A 19,265-nucleotide genomic window follows, 5' to 3' on the forward strand; every position below is an offset into this window, starting at 1 on the left:
GAAACCTCATTAACACACACCTCAAACAGTAACACTAACCCCATTAGAAACCTCATTAACACACACCTCAGGAACTCAACAAATGTAAACCCATTACATCACATCTTCTCCACCTCATTAAACCCTTCTTATTTTACACCACCTTCATCATCTACTACCATACCACATCCTCCCTCACGAACAGGCCCAATTCCTCAGATTCGGACTCAACCCAGAACAGTCCTCCTTACCAACTATCCTACATCACTGGACCTCTTCACTGGTTCAGAAGCTCGCTCTTCCACACTCTTCCCTAGACTACAGCTGATCTCTGAGCTGAAACTATCCCTTTAATCAATGCTCTCGTCTGGACTACGGTGGACTGATGCTAGCGTAGCACTCTTCCTGTAAACCATGTGATCCACCAAGCCCATTTCAGTCGACTTCAGGAGGTTCGTTTTTGGACACAAACCTGGAAACATCTGCTCATCTCCAGACTTTTAATTCAGACAAGGCCTTGATTCAGCCCATCTGCTTCCAGCCATCCAGACAAGGCCTTGATTTGGGAAGCTCATACAGTATCTTCATCTAGATGAAGAAGCGTCTTTCAGAGAAGAGCACAGAAGGTGTATTAGCTTTGACCTTGACCTGAAACAGTGTCCATATCACTACACACTAATTCAGCCGCTCAGCCATACTGTCCCCGCCTCACTGAGAGACTACAGCATGTAGGAGTCAGCAGGAGCCCCGTCCAGTATGCTAGCAATACAGCAGTGTGTTGTGTGTATTCATGTTGGTAGATGTAGAGTGGTCTTCGTAGCCGTGTTCCTCATCCGGGTCCATTACAACGCATAGCACCAGGAAGCTCCTACAGGAGGAACCTCAACGGTGGGGTGGTTAGCCTCTGAAGAACTGTAGCATTCAGATAATGGACTATATTGTAGATATTTTCAACAGCTGGACACGTCGGCCGACTGTATAATTCTGAACACAATATATTTATATATACATATACTGCCTGGCCACCACTAGATTTAACTTAGCAAATAGATAAGAGCTTCCCATTGGATAATTGTAGCCTTAAGAAAACCACTTGCTAGTGAGGCTAACCGGCAGAAACGGCTTTAGTTGCTAAGGACAGAGATTTATCGTACAGAGGTAGATCTACTTCACTACTGTACTAAAGTACTAAAATACTGTATCTGTATCTACTGGAGTATTATATACTTTTTTACTTCACTACATATTTTAGTGTTTACATTGTTTATGTGCTGCATCGTTACTCGTTACAATTATAACGAACCATTTCAAACCCACATCATCACCTCCAGAGCACAAGATGGCGCTCTCACCGGGTTTGATGAAGCCGCCTCAGCATTGTACAGAAAATGTTGAGTACCTGAGTGCCACTCAAGTCACTTTTACTCAAGTCTGGGTCTCTAGTACTTTCTACATGTCTGGCTAGTAAGCATAAAGATTGGACTCTGGAGCAACGGGAGGACGATGTGGTTCAGGGAGAGTCCATTGTTACACATGGACCGGCCACCAGACCTGAACCCCATTGAGAATCTTTGGGATCAGAGAAGCAGATGCACACTAGCAGACATAGAATACCCATAATGCACATGTCCCAAATCTGTGTTCACTACCTTTAGTGGAATTCTGTTCCCTATAATAGTGCCCTATATAGTGATCTGGTCTTACTGGTTGAGTAGTACCATAGTACTTGTGTTGTGTGATGTGTCAATCAGGTGTAAATCTGCTACGCTTGACACCCCTAAGGCATGCTTTTGTTCACACTATAATTAACGCTATGATGGCGATGGTATCTGGAACTGCTGTTCCCTGTTCCTGCAGCTGGTGGCAGCAGAGGACACAACTAATCTGTGCAGTTACCATGCAATCGATCCATGGTGAAGCCAAATCTCACATCTGCGGCCTGAATTCACCCCCTAATACCTGAGGACCCTGAGGAGCATCTTATTTAGCCTGCTACATTATTTAGCATTAGACTATTAGCCAAAATTAGCCTGACATAAGCCAATGAATGTGGAAGACCCTTATTCATGGATGGGAGACCCGAGTTCCCTTCCTAGCTGAAGGCTACACCAATGAAACTGGGAAGTGAGCCTCCAAAATGTCTTCAAACCTGCTATGGTCAGGTCTTCTTGCTAACTTTCTGTTAGTGATCATGATGGACTACAGCTGGTAGCTTCTCAACGCCCACATTACCAGCCCTGAGTGGACTGACCAACACACAGTACAACGGGAAAGTCCAGGGAGGTCAGTGCAGATCTGAGGAGGACGACTGTAGTAGACGTGTGCTGCTGAAGAGTGTCTCTACATGCACCAGCTGCATCTCCTACAGACAGCAGCTAAGACAGTACGCCACCTACTGGTCAACAGTAAGTATTACAGAGGGAGAAGATCTTACAGAGGGAAGCGATGATGTAAAGCTCTCTGTTACAATTTAAAAATAGGATCAAATTGATTGATTGATTGATGTTAATGAGCATTGTTACATCGTTCGTTTGATCTCCTGTTTTATTTTCTCAGCAAAGACAAATCATCTCATAAAAGCATCTTCCTGTTTTAACTGCAGGTGAACAGAGGACACGCGGACACTGGGCGGAACTCGCCATGGCAACCGAGCAGCTCTTTCTATTGATGACATCACAATGGTGGAGCTCCCTGTCACAGTCTTCCGAGCTCGGAACTCCTTCACTTCTTCTCAGGACACTGAGGAAGAGACAAGCTGTCCGACTTGGTCCTGACGTTTGTCTTAGCGATTGACTTAGCAGCAGTCGTAGCGGTTCACTTAGCGACAGTCTTAGTGAACGTCTTAGTGGTAGTCTTAGCGACAGTCTTAGTGATTGTCTTAGTGACAGTTTTAGTCTCACTGACTGGCTTAGCGATTTAGTGACTACCGTAGTTATTGGCTTGGTCACAGCCTTAGCTATTAGCTTAGTCATAGTCTTAGAGACTAAACTGGTGATTGTCCTAGCGACAGTTTCACTGATTGGCTTAGCGACTTAGTGACTGGCGTAGTTTTTGGCTTAGTCACAGTCTTAGCTACTACCTTAATCATAGTCTTAGAGACTAACTTAGTGATTGTCTTAGAGACAGTCTTAGGGATTGTCCTAGCCACTGGCTTAGTGACAGTTTTAGCTGTTGGCTTAGCATTAGACTTAGCCACTGGCATAGCTTATACTATTAGTGACTAGCTTAGCAAGAGACAGTCTTAGCTATTGGCTTAGTCACATTCTTAGCTGTTGGCTTAGCGACAGTATTAGCAACTGGCTTAGCCACAGTGTTAGTTATTGTCTTAGCTGTAGGGAATTGCAGGTTCTTCATCCAGCAGTAGATGATGGAGCAGGAGTCTACAGCTACAGGTCATTCATACAGTTCTGCTGGAATCTGATCTTACAGATCCACACTTTGTTGCTTTGATTAGATTTTAGATTTAGGTCTCGGGATCCATGTTTACTCTCTGTGATGTGAACTGGAATAAGCTCTGTTAGGAGCTTCATTAAGAGCTAAGAGAATTGTAGGCACTACCTACTCCATTCTAGACGTCAGTCTGTACAGACTCCAACCCTTATGTCCTGTATTTAGATGTTGGGCGGCGAAAGAGGAAAAGAAAGGAGGAGGGCAGCCAGAGGTTCTCACAGAGAACAACCGAGGTTGCCAGAAGTAAAAGCCCGGTAAGGAAGAGAAGGAAGGGAGAAGTTAGCCAGCCCAAGATAATGACCAGAAGACAGCGGAGTGACATCAAGCCAGGTTAGCCCATTGGCCAGACCACTGCACACAAGGAAGTGGTCCAGTATTTAGTGCAATAGCCTGTGCTGCTAATAGATAGACTCCTGAGAGATGATGGGGAGAGAGCTGATGTTCAGCTTCAACACTGTTTGTTTTCCACAGACACTTTTGCCTCTCTCTACGTCACTGGAGAGAAACTGGGAGAAGGAGGCTTCGGCGCCGTCTTCGAGGGAACCCGGGTTTCCGACGGCCTACAGGTTCTTAAATCACCCCTCCAGAACTTCATTATCTCATCTGTTCCCTTTTCAGTCCTCATAACATTCACACCTCGTCTCCTCTCTGTCTGCAGGTGGCCGTTAAATTCGTCACCAAGCGGGACGACGATGAATACGTCCAATGCGTAAGTGCACCTGGAAGCCAGGTTTTACTGTCCGATCACACATCACGCTCCCAGACTTCACTGCACTCACCTTTCCACCAACCTTGCCCTGTGTTCCTGTTCTTCCAGCCTGTTCAGCTCAGGACCGTGCCCATGGAGGTGGCTCTAATGAACAGGATGAGCCAGCCACCCACCAGCAATGTGGTGAAGCTCATCGAGTGGTTCGACGAGCCTGAGCGCTACATCCTGGTCCTGGAGCGCCCAGATCCTTGCCAGGACTTGCAGTCCTTGATCGACCAGTGGGGAGGTTCGGTCAGTGAAGAGATAGCCAGGGACATCATGCTCCAGACGGTGGAGGCAGCAAGAACGTGCCAGAAGCGAGGTGTCCTGCACAGAGACATCAAACTGGAGAACTTCCTGATCAACACAGACACCTCAGAGATCAAGCTGATCGACTTCGGCTGTGGGGACTGGGTCAAGAAAGGCGGATACCGTGAATTTGCAGGTAAACTGGAGTCTAGGGACGAAATTTACACGTTACCTTAGAAACATGAGTCTGAGAGGACCCATGTGTCCCTCTCATGGCCACTTCACTGGAAAGTTAACGAGCTGGACGCTCTTCTTCTTTTATGTTCTCAGGCACCTTTCAGTACTGCCCCCCAGAGTTCTTTCTAAAGGGGAGGTACCACGCCAGTCCTGCGACAGTCTGGTCTCTAGGAGTCCTACTGTTCAGGCTGGTTAGTGGACACCTTCCCTTTACAGACGAGCAGGAAATCGTGGAGGGGCTTCTGAGCTTCAAGGACCACCTATCCAATGGTGAGATATCTGAGAGCCTCCTCGAGAGACTCTTAGAAGTTCAGGACGACGTGTTCTGCACGGTCGTCTTTCTGAAATGTACTTAAGTATCTCTCTCACATCCAATCCAATCCCGTCCCTCTGCACAGAATGCTGCAATCTGATTAGGAGGTGTCTGCAGCGCAACCCATCCCAGAGGCCCAAAGTGAAGCAGATCCTGAAGCACGACTGGTTCCAGTGCAGCGTTCCTACCGAGGATCAGGTTAGCCATGGAAAATGAGAACGACTGCTTAGAGAAGAAACAGTAGAAGCTAAAATATCTAGAGTTGTGATCGAGGAGGCGAAGGAAAGAAAAACTACTAGAAATGAAGAGGAAGATCTGAATTTTAAGGATTTCTGATCCTTAGACGTGCTTCCGTCTCCAATGCGTATCTCCTGGGTTGTGTTTCAGGTCCTGAGAACAGAGCAGCCTTCAGAGCAGAGGAGACAAACCGTCTGAAGTTGGCCCGTTTCATCAACAGGTAAAAATGGGTATAAGGAGCTCCAGCGTTGAGCTGTGGAGCTGTGGAGCTGTGTTTTATGGAATGATGGTGCTCCATCCAATAAGTCTGGGATGAGTTGGGGATGAGGTGAGTTGGTGATAATCCTGAGCTGACTAACGCTCTCGTCACTGAATGCAATCAAATTCTCACAGCAGTGCTCCTCCAAATTTTAGTAGAAAGCCTTCTTCCCTGGCAGTAGAGAGAGTTACCCCAACAAAAGCAGGATCAACTCTTTTAAATGCCGTTAATTTTGGAAGAAGCAGTGAATGAACAGGCGTCCCAATACTTTAGTCAATATAGTGTAGAGTCCCTAAAGTCTTTACAGGAAGCCCCAGCAGTGTGTGTAGCTGGGAATGGGTACACTTGACGTGCTTTGGCTTGCTTAAGGAAATTCCCATGTAAGGCTGGGAACTGTTTACCCTCGTCTTAATGACGACGACTCCGTCTGATAAATGATGAGAGTGAACGGCGGATTCTGGAAGGTGGGAAAGTTCACCACTGGTTTAATCTGCTGCTGTCTTAGAGGCCTGACACCAGTGTTTGTGGAAATGGGGGTCAGCAGAGCTCCGAGAGGGGGGGCGGGACAGAGGGCCAGTTCACTCTTACAGTGAAGATCACCTCATTCCCTTTAAGCGCTAAGCGCTCCCCACTTCTCGTAGAGCTTAGAAGCCTTTTTTTGGACAGAAGCACCAAACAGTGTATGAACCAAAAGCCTGTGAAGCGGTTAGCCTTTAGCTCACTGCTGCGCTGAGTAGAAGCTGCTGCTGCTGCTGTGTTGATTGTGTGTGTTTCAGGATTCCTCCTTTCCTCCATCCTTGGTTGCCTGGTTCCTCCAGAACTCATCCCTAGGTCATGCCATCTGCCAACTCCCGCCCCTTCTAGCCTCGACTCTGCCCCATCACTTTTTCCTCACTCCATGCCTTCACCTTCCCCTCTGGCCACACCTCGGACCGCTGCTCGAACCTTCGCACGTCTTCTGCCCTTAATCTGCGGACCCTCCTAGGCGTAGAGCTTGTTCCCCGAGCTCCGTCGCTCCCTCTCGCTGCAGTACCTCAGTTCCCTCGACCGTAGTCCATGCGCCCCTCCACTGTCAGTGCCTGGAGTAGAAGCCTCTGGACTGGCTCCTCCATTCTGCACGACTCCCAAGGTGCGTCGTCTTGCTGACCCGTCGCAGGATCGGCTGACCCTCCCTCGGCTTTCTCAGCTTTCCGTTATTCTGCTGTCTTCTAGCCGGTCTCCACATTACGTCCGTCGTTAGTAAGAAGTACGTGTAGAAGTAAGGAAGGACTAAGAAGTACTTTTCCACAATCCGGCGCCAACCAGAGGAGGATGGGTTCCCCTACTGAGCCTGGGTTCCTCTCAAGGTTTCTTCCTGGCTTCTCAGGGAGTTTTTCCTTGCCACCGTTGCCCTCGGCTTGCTCCTTAGGGGTCTAGGCCCGGATTCTAGCCTTATTCACTAGCGACACAACAGGCTAAATTCAATGGAGTATTTAATCGGACGTCCGTCTTACTTATCTGACCTCTATACTTTAAATCAACCGCCCCCCTTACAGCCCCCTCTCATATTATCAGAAGCTGATGGCATGGTCTGAACTAATAGACTTATCCTCTGACCAATCTGACCTCCTATAAATTCCAGCTCCGTCCTTCTCCCACCAAGCAGAAGCCACCTGAGCTCCAGCCCAGAGTTCTCAGAGTTCTCCCCCTTCCCTTACAGTCTCCTCCCATATGATCAGAAGCTGATGGCCTGGTCTGAACGCCCCTGATCAAAATAAAGATTTTTAGAGCACTGCTCAGGTGAATGTGTTTATTATCACTGATGATTCACTCCATTTCAGAAAGCATTACTGTACATCATACTGACGCTAACAGCTAACAGCTAACAACGGTTCTACCTTCAGTGTTAGAACATGTGGAGGCATCTGGAGCCGAGCAGAGTCTTCAGAGCTGAAACGATGACCAGCTGTAGCCATAAGACACGTCTCTGGACAACTTGGCTATGATTAGTCAGATTCAGTGGTGGATTTATCTGTTTTACCTTCTGTTAAATGAGACATAAAAATAATATGTCATATAAACAACTAAACAGAGCCTAAATGCTAACTCCAGCCACAGAAGAGAAGGGAGAATGGCTGGGCAGAGGCTAAAAGCTAATGCTAGACGCAAAATAGCAATCAGTGCTACAGTTATTAGTGCTGAAGGACTGAGATGCTAATCTACTTTTAATAGCTTTGGTAAAGCTAACGCTAGGCTGACCGGCTACTGACTGTGCTGACTGGACACAGCGAGAACTTAGAAAGCAACACCATCCAGTAAGACTTGAGAATAGTTACAGCAAATACGTTTGTTCGGATTTGGATTTGCTACAGTTCTAAGCTACGCTACGCTAGGCTAGGTTGTGCTATGGTATGCGGCCAGTCAGTCATATACACTGAGTAATAACTGACGAGCTCCTTCAGGCAATAAACAGACGCTAACGGCTAACTGCTGCCTCTGAGGTAAGAAAACACTTCATGAGGTAAAAATGATCCATTTCTGAGTGAATATTGGTAATATGTATCAGTTCTAACTGAATATTGATTATTTTAAAGCTTTAACTAAATCATTTGTACATTATATTTGTACATTTGCGGCATTTAGCAGACGCTCTTATCCAGAGCGACTTACAAAGTGCTTTGCTATTTACCCAAGAAAAGCCTTAGCTAGTTAGAATAGGCTAATAATTCAAAAGATACCTCCAAGCTTAGACATTACTAAACACAATACAATAAGGCGACCATAGAACTATTCGTCCAAGTACTCTCTGAAGAGGTGGGTCTTCAGTCTGCGTTTGAAGACAGCGAGTGGCTCGGCCGTTCGGACACCCAGGGGCAGCTCGTTCCACCACTTTGGTGCCAGGACAGAAAAAAGCCTGGACGCTTGTCTTCCGCGGATTTTGAGGGATGGCGGGTCAAGCCGAGCCGTACTTGAAGCTCGAAGGGCTCTTGGTGCGGATCGGCTTTTGACCATTGCCATCAGGTACGGAGGGGCTGGTCCGTTCTTGGCTTTGTAGGCCAGAGTCAGTGTTTTAAATCTGATGCGGGCAGCTACTGGAAGCCAGTGGAGAGAACGCAGCAGTGGAGTGACATGGCTAAATTTTGGGACATTGAAGACGACCCGTGCCGCTGCATTCTGGATGAGTTGCAGGGGCCTGATGGTGCGCAGAGGGAGACCAGCCAGAAGAGAGTTGCAGTAGTCAAGTCTGGAAGTGACGAGAGACTGAACAAGCACCTGGGCGACTCTCTAGAGAGGAAGGGTCGAATTCTCCGGATGTTGTACAGGAGGAATCTGCAGGACCGAGTTACGTTTGCAACATGACTTGAGAACGATAACTGATCATCCATCACTACACCAAGGCTTCGGGCTTCAGTTGAAGGAGTGACCAGTGAGTTCTCAAAGGTGATGGCAAGATCGTTTCTTGGTCCAGCAGTTCCCGGGATGTACAGCAGCTCCGTCTTGCTGGGGTTGAGTTTGAGATGGTGAGCCGCCATCCAAGACGAGACGTCGGCGAGGCATGCTGAGATACGGGCAGAAACCTGTGTGTCAGACGGTGGGAAAGAGAGCATGAGTTGAGTGTCATCGGCGTAGCAGTGGTAAGAGAATCCATGAGAGGATATCACTTTACCAAGAGAGTGAGTGTACAGTGAGAAAAGAAGAGGACCAAGAACTGAGCCTTGTGGAACGCCAGTGGAGAGACTACAAGGAGCGGACGTGTCACCCTGCCATGTTACCTGGTATGAGCGTCCCTGCAGGTATGATGCAAACCATTGCCATGCAGAGCCGGTAATTCCAAGACCGGCAAGGATAGACAGGAGGATCTTGTGGTCCACTGTGTCAAAAGCTGCGGAGAGGTCGAGAAGGATCAGAACCGAGGACAGTCTGGCAGCTTTAGCTGCATGGAGCTTCTCTGTAACTGCAATGAGAGCAGTTTCAGTAGAGTGTGCAGCTTTGAAGCCAGACTGGTTAGGGTCCTGAAGATTGTTCAGAGTGAGAAAGAGAGACAGTTGGTTGTAGACGGAACGTTCGAGAATCTTTGAGAGAAAAGAGAGAAGAGAGATAGGTCTGTAGTTGCCGATGTCCAAGCTGTCTAGAGTTGGTTTCTTTAGGATGGGCACGACTCTGGCAGACTTGAAGGCCAATGGTACATGACCTGATGACAAAGAGCTGTTTATGATAGAGGAGATAAAGGGAAGGAGGTTTGGAGCGATTGTTTGGAACAGAGGGGAAGGAACAGGGTCTAGTGGACAGGTGGTAGGATTATTGGAGGTGAGAAGATGTAGGAGGTCATCTGTGGAAAGAGGAGAGAAGCAGGTCAGAGAAGAGGGAGGAGGAGGGCAGTGCCTAGAGAGCTGGGTAGAGGCGGGGGGGAAAGATCGGCGGGTCTTGTCAACCTTTTCTTCAAAGAAGGAGACAAAATCATCTGCAGACAGGGTAGTGGGAGGTGGGGGAGTAGGAGGGTTGAGGAGAGAGGAGAAGATGGTGAATAGTTTGCGTGGGTCAGATGCAGAGGATTCCAATTTCCCCCTGTAGTAAGATGCTTTAGCGGCAGCAACTTCCGTTCTAAACCTGGAGAGAAGAGACTGATAAGAGTGGAGGTCGGAGTCATGTTGTGACTTCCGCCACTTCCTTTCAGCCAGTCTTAGCTCTCTGCGGTTGTTGCGGAGAACATCTGACAGCCACGGGGAAGGTGGAGAAGAATTTGCTGACCTAGTGGAGAAAGGGCAGAGAAGGTCGACAGAGGTGGAAATAGAAGAGAGGAGAGTGTCTGTAGCAGTTTCAAGTGGGAGAGAGGAGAAAGATTCAAGATGGGGAAGAGTGGTCAGGACAGTTGAGGCAAGAGCTGAGGGGGAAACAGAGCGAAGATTGCGGTGAAGAGTGGAAGAACTTGCAGAAGTGGTAGTTGAAGGAGCAGAGAGGGGGAGTGAGAAGGAGAGAAAGTGGTGATCAGAGAAGTCCAAAGGAGTCACAGCCACATCCAGAGCAGGGACAGGTCTGCTGAAGATCAGGTCCAGAGTGTTCCCTGCTCTGTGTGTTGGTGCAGACTGGTTGAACGCGAGATCAAAAGAGGATAGGATTGGGAGAAGGCATGAAGACTGGAGTTTCTCTGATGGAAGGTTGAAGTCACCAAGTAGAATAAGTGGGGCGTCAACAGGGAGTCCACTCAAGAGAACATCCAGTTCATCAACGAAACTGCCCAAAGGACCAGGAGGACGATAGAGAACAATGATGAGAAGTCTAGTGGGAGAGGAGACAGTAACAGCATGGTATTCAAAAGAGGAAATGTCAAGATTAGAAAAAGAGAGCGGGGTGAAGCGCCACAGAGGAGAGAGAATTAAACCAGTGCCGCCGCCCCTGCCAGTCTTTCGTGGAGAGTGGGAAAAGACAAAGGCAGACGACAAGGCAGCTGGAGTTGCAGAGTTGTCCGGGGTGATCCACGTCTCAGTCAGTGCCAGGAAGTTTAGAGACCGAGCAGAAGCAAAAGCTGAAATGAAATCTGCCTTCTGCACTGCAGACTGGCAATTCCATAGTCCCCCAGTTACCATCACATTGGTATTAGAACAAGGTGGGTAAATGAGGTTACCGGAATTGCGGCGTCTGCACCGGTATCTGCACCTCCGGCTGCTGTCAGAGGTGAGGACAGGAATTGCAAAGCACATCTTCAAGTATAACAGAACAGAGTTGAGTAAAAAAAAAAGTTTTTGCAGCAGATATTCTAGCTAGGAGTCATGACGTCTAACAAACACCTAATTTATCAAGATTGGAGGCACTTGGCTCCTCCTCTGCAATTCACACTTCTAGCTGGCCTGAAACTACACCTGAATCAGCACCTCAATCAACTAGTGAGCACCAAGCTTCTATGTTAACCTTACTGTGGTAAAACGTCTGGTTATGACTGAGGACTCTAGCTAGCTAACAAGCTAACTAGCTGTAATGGAACGTAATGGCATTACTTTTATGCTAATGACCTTTAGGTATTAGATAGTGTGGTTTTAATTAGCATGAGGGAATTGTAGCTACGTAGCTAAGTAACATTATGTTGTAATGAAATCCGACTTTAATGGTTTAAACGAAGTTTTCAAATCTGAATCTTTTCACATCGCCAAGCTTTTTCACAACAGCCGTCCCCATTATCAGCCACTTCCCCGAAGTGAGCATTTCCGCCCTAGATGCACAAGATTACTACGTTGTTGTCATCTATGTCAAATATATCAAATATAACATGGATATTTGACGTAGTTTAGCATGTGATTGTGATTTTTGTCATATTACATTCCCATTAGTTAGCTAACTAGCTACGTCTTTTTTCAGTCATTAGCACGGGGAGCTAGCTAACCATAAACGCTCATTCACACCATAAAAGTTTTTCAGGACGGGTTTGTGAGCATAAATGTGGGTATTTATTTATACATATTTAATATTTTTATTTAATAGCTTTTTTGTTTTACTTCAGATATTTTAAAAAAAAATTATTCTATATTGGACAAGTTTCTTTAAGTCTCTTTTCACTATACTGTTTTCCCCAAAATGACCCTTGCTGACCATAAAGCAGGGCTGATTTACCGTATTTTACCTCAGTAATCAGATTTTTAAAAGGTTTAAAGATGACTGAAGTGCTGTTGATTCAGTATGAATTTAGGGTGCAAAAGTGACACTGAATCATCATCAGATTAGATAATTGATTCAGTGAATGATTCAATTAATTGATTCAATTAATTAATGTCGACAGTTTAGCATTGACTCAACATCTGTTTAATGACTGATTGCTATCGGAGTAGAACTTGGTGGAGGAAGTGACTGATTGGAGAGGTAAGACTTGGCGGTAGTGCTAGATGACTAGTCTGACCTCACGTCTGGTCTCACGTCTGATCTTCACTATTTTCTTTCCTCAAAATGACCTGTGCTGCATAAAGCAGGGCTGATTTACCGTATTTTACCTCAGTAATCATATTTTTAAAAGGTTTAAAGATGTCTGAGGTGGTGTCAATCTTCTGTTGATGTTTTGTCAAAATTTCAGGGTTGATTCAGTATGAATTTAGGGAGCAAAATTGACGATGAATCAACATAAGATTGGATTATGGATTCAATGAATGACGTTAACGGCGAAACTTTAACGTTGACTTAACATCTATTCAATGACTGATGAATGCCTCATTAACACACACCTCAAACAGTAATACTAACCCCATCAGAAACCTCATTAACACACACCTCAAACATTAACACTAACCCCATCAGAAACCTCATTAACACACACCTCAAACAGTAACACTAACCCCATTAGAAACCTCATTAACACACACCTCAAACAGTAAAACTAACCCCATTAAAAACTGCATTAACATACACATCAAACAGGAATACTAACCCCATTAGAAACCTCATTAACACACACCACAAACAGTAACACTAACCCCAGTAGAAACCTCATCAACACACACCTCAAACAGTAACACTAACCCCATCAGAAACCTCATTAACACACACCTCAAACAGTAAGAATATCCCCATGAGAAACTTCATTAACACACACCTCAAACAGTAACACTAACCCCATTAGAAACCTTATTAACACACCTTAAACAGTAACACTAACCCCATTAGATACCTCATTAACACACACATCAAACATTAACACTCACCCCATAAGAAACCTCATTAACACACACCTCAAACAGTAACACTAACCCCATCAGAAACCTCATTAACACACACCTCAAACAGTAACACCCCATAAGAAACCTCATTAACACACACCTCAAACAGTAACACTAACCCCATAAGAAACCTCATTAACACACACCTCAAACAGTAACACTAACCCCATTAGTAACAACATTAACACACACCTCAAACAGTAACACTAACCCCATTAGAAACCTTATTAACAAACCTTAAACAGTAACACTAACCCCATTAGAAACCTCATTAACACACACCTCAAACAGTAACACTAACCCCATTAGAAACCTCATTAACACACACCTCAGGAACTCAACAAATGTAAACCCATTACATCACATCTTCTCCACCTCATTAAACCCTTCTTATTTTACACCACCTTCATCATCTACTACCACACCACATCCTCCCTCACGAACAGGCCCAATTCCTCAGATTCGGACTCAACCCAGAACAGTCCTCCTTACCAACTATCCTACAGCACTGGACCTCTTCACTGGTTCAGAAGCTCGCTCTTCCACACTCTTCCCTAGACTACAGCTGATCTCTGAGCTGAAACTATCCCTTTAATCAATGCTCTCGTCTGGACTACGGTGGACTGATGCTAGCGTAGCACTCTTCCTGTAAACCATGTGATCCACCAAGCCCATTTCAGTCGACTTCAGGAGGTTCGTTTTTGGACACAAACCTGGAAACATCTGCTCATCTCCAGACTTTTAATTCAGACAAGGCCTTGATTCAGCCCATCTGCTTCCAGCCATCCAGACAAGGCCTTGATTTGGGAAGCTCATACAGTATCTTCATCTAGATGAAGAAGCGTCTTTCAGAGAAGAGCACAGAAGGTGTATTAGCTTTGACCTTGTCCTGAAACAGTGTCCATATCACTACACACTAATTCAGCCGCTCAGCCATACTGTCCCCGCCTCACTGAGAGACTACAGCATGTAGGAGTCAGCAGGAGCCCCGTCCAGTATGCTAGCAATACAGCAGTGTGTTGTGTGTATTCATGTTGGTAGATGTAGAGTGGTCTTCGTAGCCGTGTTCCTCAGCCGGGTCCATTACAATGCATAGCACCAGGAAGTTCCTACAGGAGGAACCTCAACGGTGGGGTGGTTAGCCTCTGAAGAACTGTAGCATTCAGATAACGGACTATATTGTAGATATTTTCAACAGCTGGACACGTCGGCCGACTGTATGATTCTCTACACAATATACTTATATATACACACTGCCTGGCCACCACTAGATTTAACTTAGCAAATAGATAAGAGCTTCCCATTGGATAATTGTAGCCTTAAGAAAACCACTTGCTAGTGAGGCTAACCGGCAGAAACGGCTTTAGTTGCTAAGGACAGAGATTTATCGTACAGAGGTAGATCTACTTCACTACTGTACTAAAGTACTAAAATACTGTATCTGTATCTACTGGAGTATTATATACTTTTTTACTTCACTACATATTTTAGTGTTTACATTGTTTATGTGCTGCATCGTTACTCGTTACAATTATAACGAACCATTTCAAACCCACATCATCACCTCCAGAGCACTAGATGGCGCTGTCACCGGGTTTGATGAAGCCGCCTCAGCATTGTACAGAAAATCCATTGTTACATATAAAGTGATCTGGTCTTACTGGTTGAGTAGTACCATAGTACTTGTGTTGTGTGATGTGTCAATCAGGTGTAAATCTGCTACACTTGACACCCCTAAGGCATGCTTTTGTTCACACTATAATTAACGCTATGATGGCGATGGTATCTGGAACTGCTGTTCCCTGTTCCTGCAGCTGGTGGCAGCAGAGGACACAATTAATCTGTGCAGTTACCATGCGATCGATCCAGGGTGAAGCCAAATCTCACATCTGCGGCCTGAATTCACCCCGTAATACCTGAGGACACATCTTATTTAGCCTGCTACGTTATTTAGCATTAGACTGTTAGCCAACGTTAGCCTGACATAAGCCAATGAATGTGGAAGACCCTTATTCATGGATGGGAGACCCGAGTTCCCTTCCTAGCTGAAGGCTACACCAATGAAACTGGGAAGTGAGCCTCCAAAATGTCTTCAAACCTGCTATGGTCAGGTCTTCTTGCTAACTTCCTGTTAGTGATCATGATGGACTACAGCTGGTAGCTTCTCAACGCCCACATTACCAGCCCTGAGTGGACTGACCAACACACAGTGCAACGGGAAAGTCCAGGGAGGTCAGTGCAGATCTGAGGAGGACGACTGTAGTAGACGTGTGCTGCAGAAGAGTGTCCCTACATGCACCAGCTGCATCTCCTACAGACAGCAGCTGAGACAGTACGCCACCTACTGATCAACAGTAAGTATTACAGAGGGAGAAGATCTTACAGAGTGAAGCGATGATGTAAAGCTCTCTCTTACAATTTAAAAATAGGATCAAATTGATTGATTGATTGATGTTAATGAGCATTGTTACATCGTTCGTTTGATCTCCTGTTTTATTTTCTCAGCAAAGACAAATCATCTCATAAAAGCATCTTCCTGTTTTAACTGCAGGTGAACAGAGGACACGCGGACACTGGACGGAACTCGCCATGGCAACCGAGCAGCTCTTTCTATTGATGACATCACAATGGTGGAGCTCCCTGTCACAGCCTTCCGAGCTCGGAACTCCTTCACTTCTTCTCAGGACACTGAGGAAGAGACAAGCTGTCCGACTTGGTCCTGACGTTTGTCTTAGCGATTGACTTAGCAGCAGTCGTAGCGGTTCACTTAGCGACAGTCTTAGTGAACGTCTTAGTGGTAGTCTTAGCGACAGTCTTAGTGATTGTCTTAGTGACAGTTTTAGTCTCACTGACTGGCTTAGCGATTTAGTGACTACCGTAGTTATTGGCTTGGTCACAGCCTTAGCTATTAGCTTAATCATAGTCTTAGAGACTAAACTGGTGATTGTCCTAGCGACAGTCTCACTGATTGGCTTAGCGACTTAGCGACTGTCGTAGTTTTTGGCTTAGTCACAGTCTTAGCTACTACCTTAATCATAGTCTTAGAGACTAACTCAGTGATTGTCTTAGAGACAGTCTTAGGGATTGTCCTAGCCACTGGCTTAGTGACAGTTTTAGCTGTTGGCTTAGCATTAGACTTAGCCACTGGTTTAGCTTATAGTATTAGTGACTAGCTTAGCAATAGCGTTAGAGACAGTCTTAGCTATTGGCTTAGTCACATTCTTAGCTGTTGGCTTAGCGACAGTATTAGCAACTGGCTTAGCCACAGTGTTAGTTATTGTCTTAGCTGTAGGGAATTGCAGGTTCTTCATCCAGCAGTAGATGATGGAGCAGGAGTCTACAGCTACAGGTCATTCATACAGTTCTGCTGGAATCTGATCTTACAGATCCACACTTTGTTGCTTTGATTAGATTTTAGATTTAGGTCTCGGGATCCATGTTTACTCTCTGTGATGTGAACTGGAATAAGCTCTGTTAGGAGCTTCATTAAGAGCTAAGAGAATTGTAGGCACTACCTACTCCATTCTAGACGTCAGTCTGTACAGACTCCAACCCTTATGTCCTGTATTTAGATGTTGGGCGGCGAAAGAGGAAAAGAAAGGAGGAGGGCAGCCAGAGGTTCTCACAGAGAACAACCGAGGTTGCCAGAAGTAAAAGCCCAGTAAGAAAGAGAAGGAAAGGAGAAGTTAGCCAGCCCAAGATAATGACCAGAAGACAGCGGAGCGACATCAAGCCAGGTTAGCTCATTGGCCAGACCACTGCACACAAGGAAGTGGTCCAGTATTTAGTGCAATAGCCTGTGCTGCTAATAGATAGACTCCTGAGAGATGATGGGGAGAGAGCTGATGTTCAGCTTCAACACTGTTTGTTTTCCACAGACACTTTTGCCTCTCTCTACGTCACTGGAGAGAAACTGGGAGAAGGAGGCTTCGGCGCCGTCTTCGAGGGAACCCGGGTTTCCGACGGCCTACAGGTTCTCAAATCACCCCTCCAGAACTTCATTATCTCATCTGTTCCCTTTTCAGTCCTCATAACATTCACACCTCGTCTCCTCTGTGTCTTTAGGTGGCCGTTAAATTCGTCACCAAGCGGGACGACGATGAATACGTCCAATGCGTAAGTGCACCTGGAAGCCAGGTTTTACTGTCCGATCACACATCACGCTCCCAGACTTCACTGCACTCACCTTTCCACCAACCTTGCCCTGTGTTCCTGTTCCTGCAGCCTGTTCAGCTCAAGACCGTGCCCATGGAGGTGGCTCTAATGAACAGGATGAGCCAGCCACCCACCAGCAATGTGGTGAAGCTCATCGAGTGGTTTGACGAGCCTGAGCGCTACATCCTGGTCCTGGAGCGCCCAGATCCTTGCCAGGACTTGCAGTCCTTGATCGACCAGTGGGGAGGTTCGGTCAGTGAAGAGATAGCCAGGGACATCATGCTCCAGACGGTGGAGGCAGCAAGAACGTGCCACAAGCGAGGTGTCCTGCACAGAGACATCAAACTGGAGAACTTCCTGATCAACACAGACACCTCAGAGATCAAGCTGATCGACTTCGGCTGCGGGGACTGGGTCAAGAAAGGCGGATACCGTGAATTTGCAGGTAAACTGGAGTCTAGGGACGAAATTCACACGTTACCTTAGAAACATGAGTCTGAGAGGAGCCTCGTGTCCCTCTCATGGCCACTTCACTGGAAAGGTAACGAGCTGGACGCTCTTCTTCTTTTATGTTCTCAGGCACCTTTCAGTACTGCCCCCCAGAGTTCTTTCTAAAGGGGAGGTACCACGCCAGTCCTGCGACAGTCTGGTCTCTAGGAGTCCTACTGTTCAGGCTGGTTAGTGGACACCTTCCCTTTACAGACGAGCAGGAAATCGTGGAGGGGCTTCTGAGCTTCAAGGACCACCTATCCAATGGTGAGATATCTGAGAGCCTCCTCGAGAGACTCTTAGAAGTTCAGGACGACGTGTTCTGCACGGTCGTCTTTTTGAAATGTACTTAAGTATCTCTCTCACATCCAATCCAATCCCGTCCTTCTGCACAGAATGCTGCAATCTGATTAGGAGGTGTCTGCAGCGCAACCCATCCCAGAGGCCCAAAGTGAAGCAGATCCTGAAGCACGACTGGTTCCAGTGCAGCGTTCCTACCGAGGATCAGGTTAGCCATGGAAAATGAGAATGACTGCTTAGAGAAGAAACAGTAGAAGCTAAAATATCTAGAGTTGTGATCGAGGAGGCAAAGGAAAGAAAAACTACTAGAAATGAAGAGGAAGATCTGAATTCTCAGCATTTCTGATCCTTAGATGTGCTTCCGTCTCCAATGCGTATCTCCTGGGTTGTGTTTCAGGTCCTGAGAACAGAGCAGCCTTCAGAGCAGAGGAGACAAACCGTCTGAAGTTGGCCCGTTTCATCAACAGGTAAAAATGGGTATAAGGAGCTCCAGCGTTGAGCTGTGGAGCTGTGGAGCTGTGCTTTATGGAATGATGGTGCTCCATCCAATAAGTCTGGGATGAGTTGGGGATGAGGTGAGTTGGTGATCATCCTGAGCTTACCACAGCTCTCGTCACTGAATGCAATCAAATTCTCACAGCAGTGCTCCTCCAAATTTTAGTAGAAAGCCTTCTTCCCTGGCAGTAGAGAGAGTTACCCCAACAAAAGCAGGATCAACTCTTTTAAATGCCGTTAATTTTGGAAGAAGCAGTGAATGAACAGGCGTCCCAATACTTTTGTCAATATAGTGTAGAGTCCCTAAAGTCTTTACAGGAAGCCCCAGCAGTGTGTGTAGCTGGGAATGGGTACACTTGACGTGCTTTGGCTTGCTTAAGGAAATTCCCATGTAAGGCTGGGAACTGTTTACCCTCGTCTTAATGACGACGACTCCGTCTGATAAATGATGAGAGTGAACGGCGGATTCTGGAAGGTGGGAAAGTTCACCACTGGTTTAATCTGCTGCTGTCTTAGAGGCCTGACACCAGTGTTTGTGGAAATGGGGGTCAGCAGAGCTCCGAGAGGGGGGTGGGACAGAGGGCCAGTTCACTCTTACAGTGAAGATGAGCTCATTCCCTTTAAGCGCTAAGCGCTCCCCACTTCTCGTAGAGCTTAGAAGCCTTTTTTTGGACAGAA

The 19,265-nt window shown here is 46.4% G+C and overlaps 2 protein-coding genes across 2 annotated transcripts; both read left to right on the forward strand.

Annotated features, from left to right (window-relative positions):
• Nucleotides 1-1,318: 1,318 nt before the first annotated feature.
• On the forward strand, nucleotides 1,319-5,411 carry LOC140546323 (serine/threonine-protein kinase pim-1-like). The gene is made up of 8 exons (XM_072669510.1): nucleotides 1,319-1,358; nucleotides 3,595-3,759; nucleotides 3,901-3,995; nucleotides 4,088-4,138; nucleotides 4,247-4,622; nucleotides 4,757-4,933; nucleotides 5,062-5,174; nucleotides 5,364-5,411. Exons 1-8 carry the CDS (start codon nucleotides 1,319-1,321, stop codon nucleotides 5,409-5,411), a joined length of 1,065 nt encoding a protein of 354 aa, XP_072525611.1.
• An 11,440-nt stretch (nucleotides 5,412-16,851) lies between these two features.
• Nucleotides 16,852-18,537, forward strand: LOC140546324 (serine/threonine-protein kinase pim-2-like). Its single transcript, XM_072669512.1, has 7 exons — nucleotides 16,852-16,885; nucleotides 16,961-17,121; nucleotides 17,214-17,264; nucleotides 17,373-17,748; nucleotides 17,883-18,059; nucleotides 18,188-18,300; nucleotides 18,490-18,537. Exons 1-7 carry the CDS (start codon nucleotides 16,852-16,854, stop codon nucleotides 18,535-18,537), a joined length of 960 nt encoding a protein of 319 aa, XP_072525613.1.
• Nucleotides 18,538-19,265: the final 728 nt, after the last annotated feature.

Source organism: Salminus brasiliensis, chromosome 24 (assembly GCF_030463535.1).
Source record: "Salminus brasiliensis chromosome 24, fSalBra1.hap2, whole genome shotgun sequence".
NCBI lineage: Eukaryota > Metazoa > Chordata > Actinopteri > Characiformes > Bryconidae > Salminus > Salminus brasiliensis.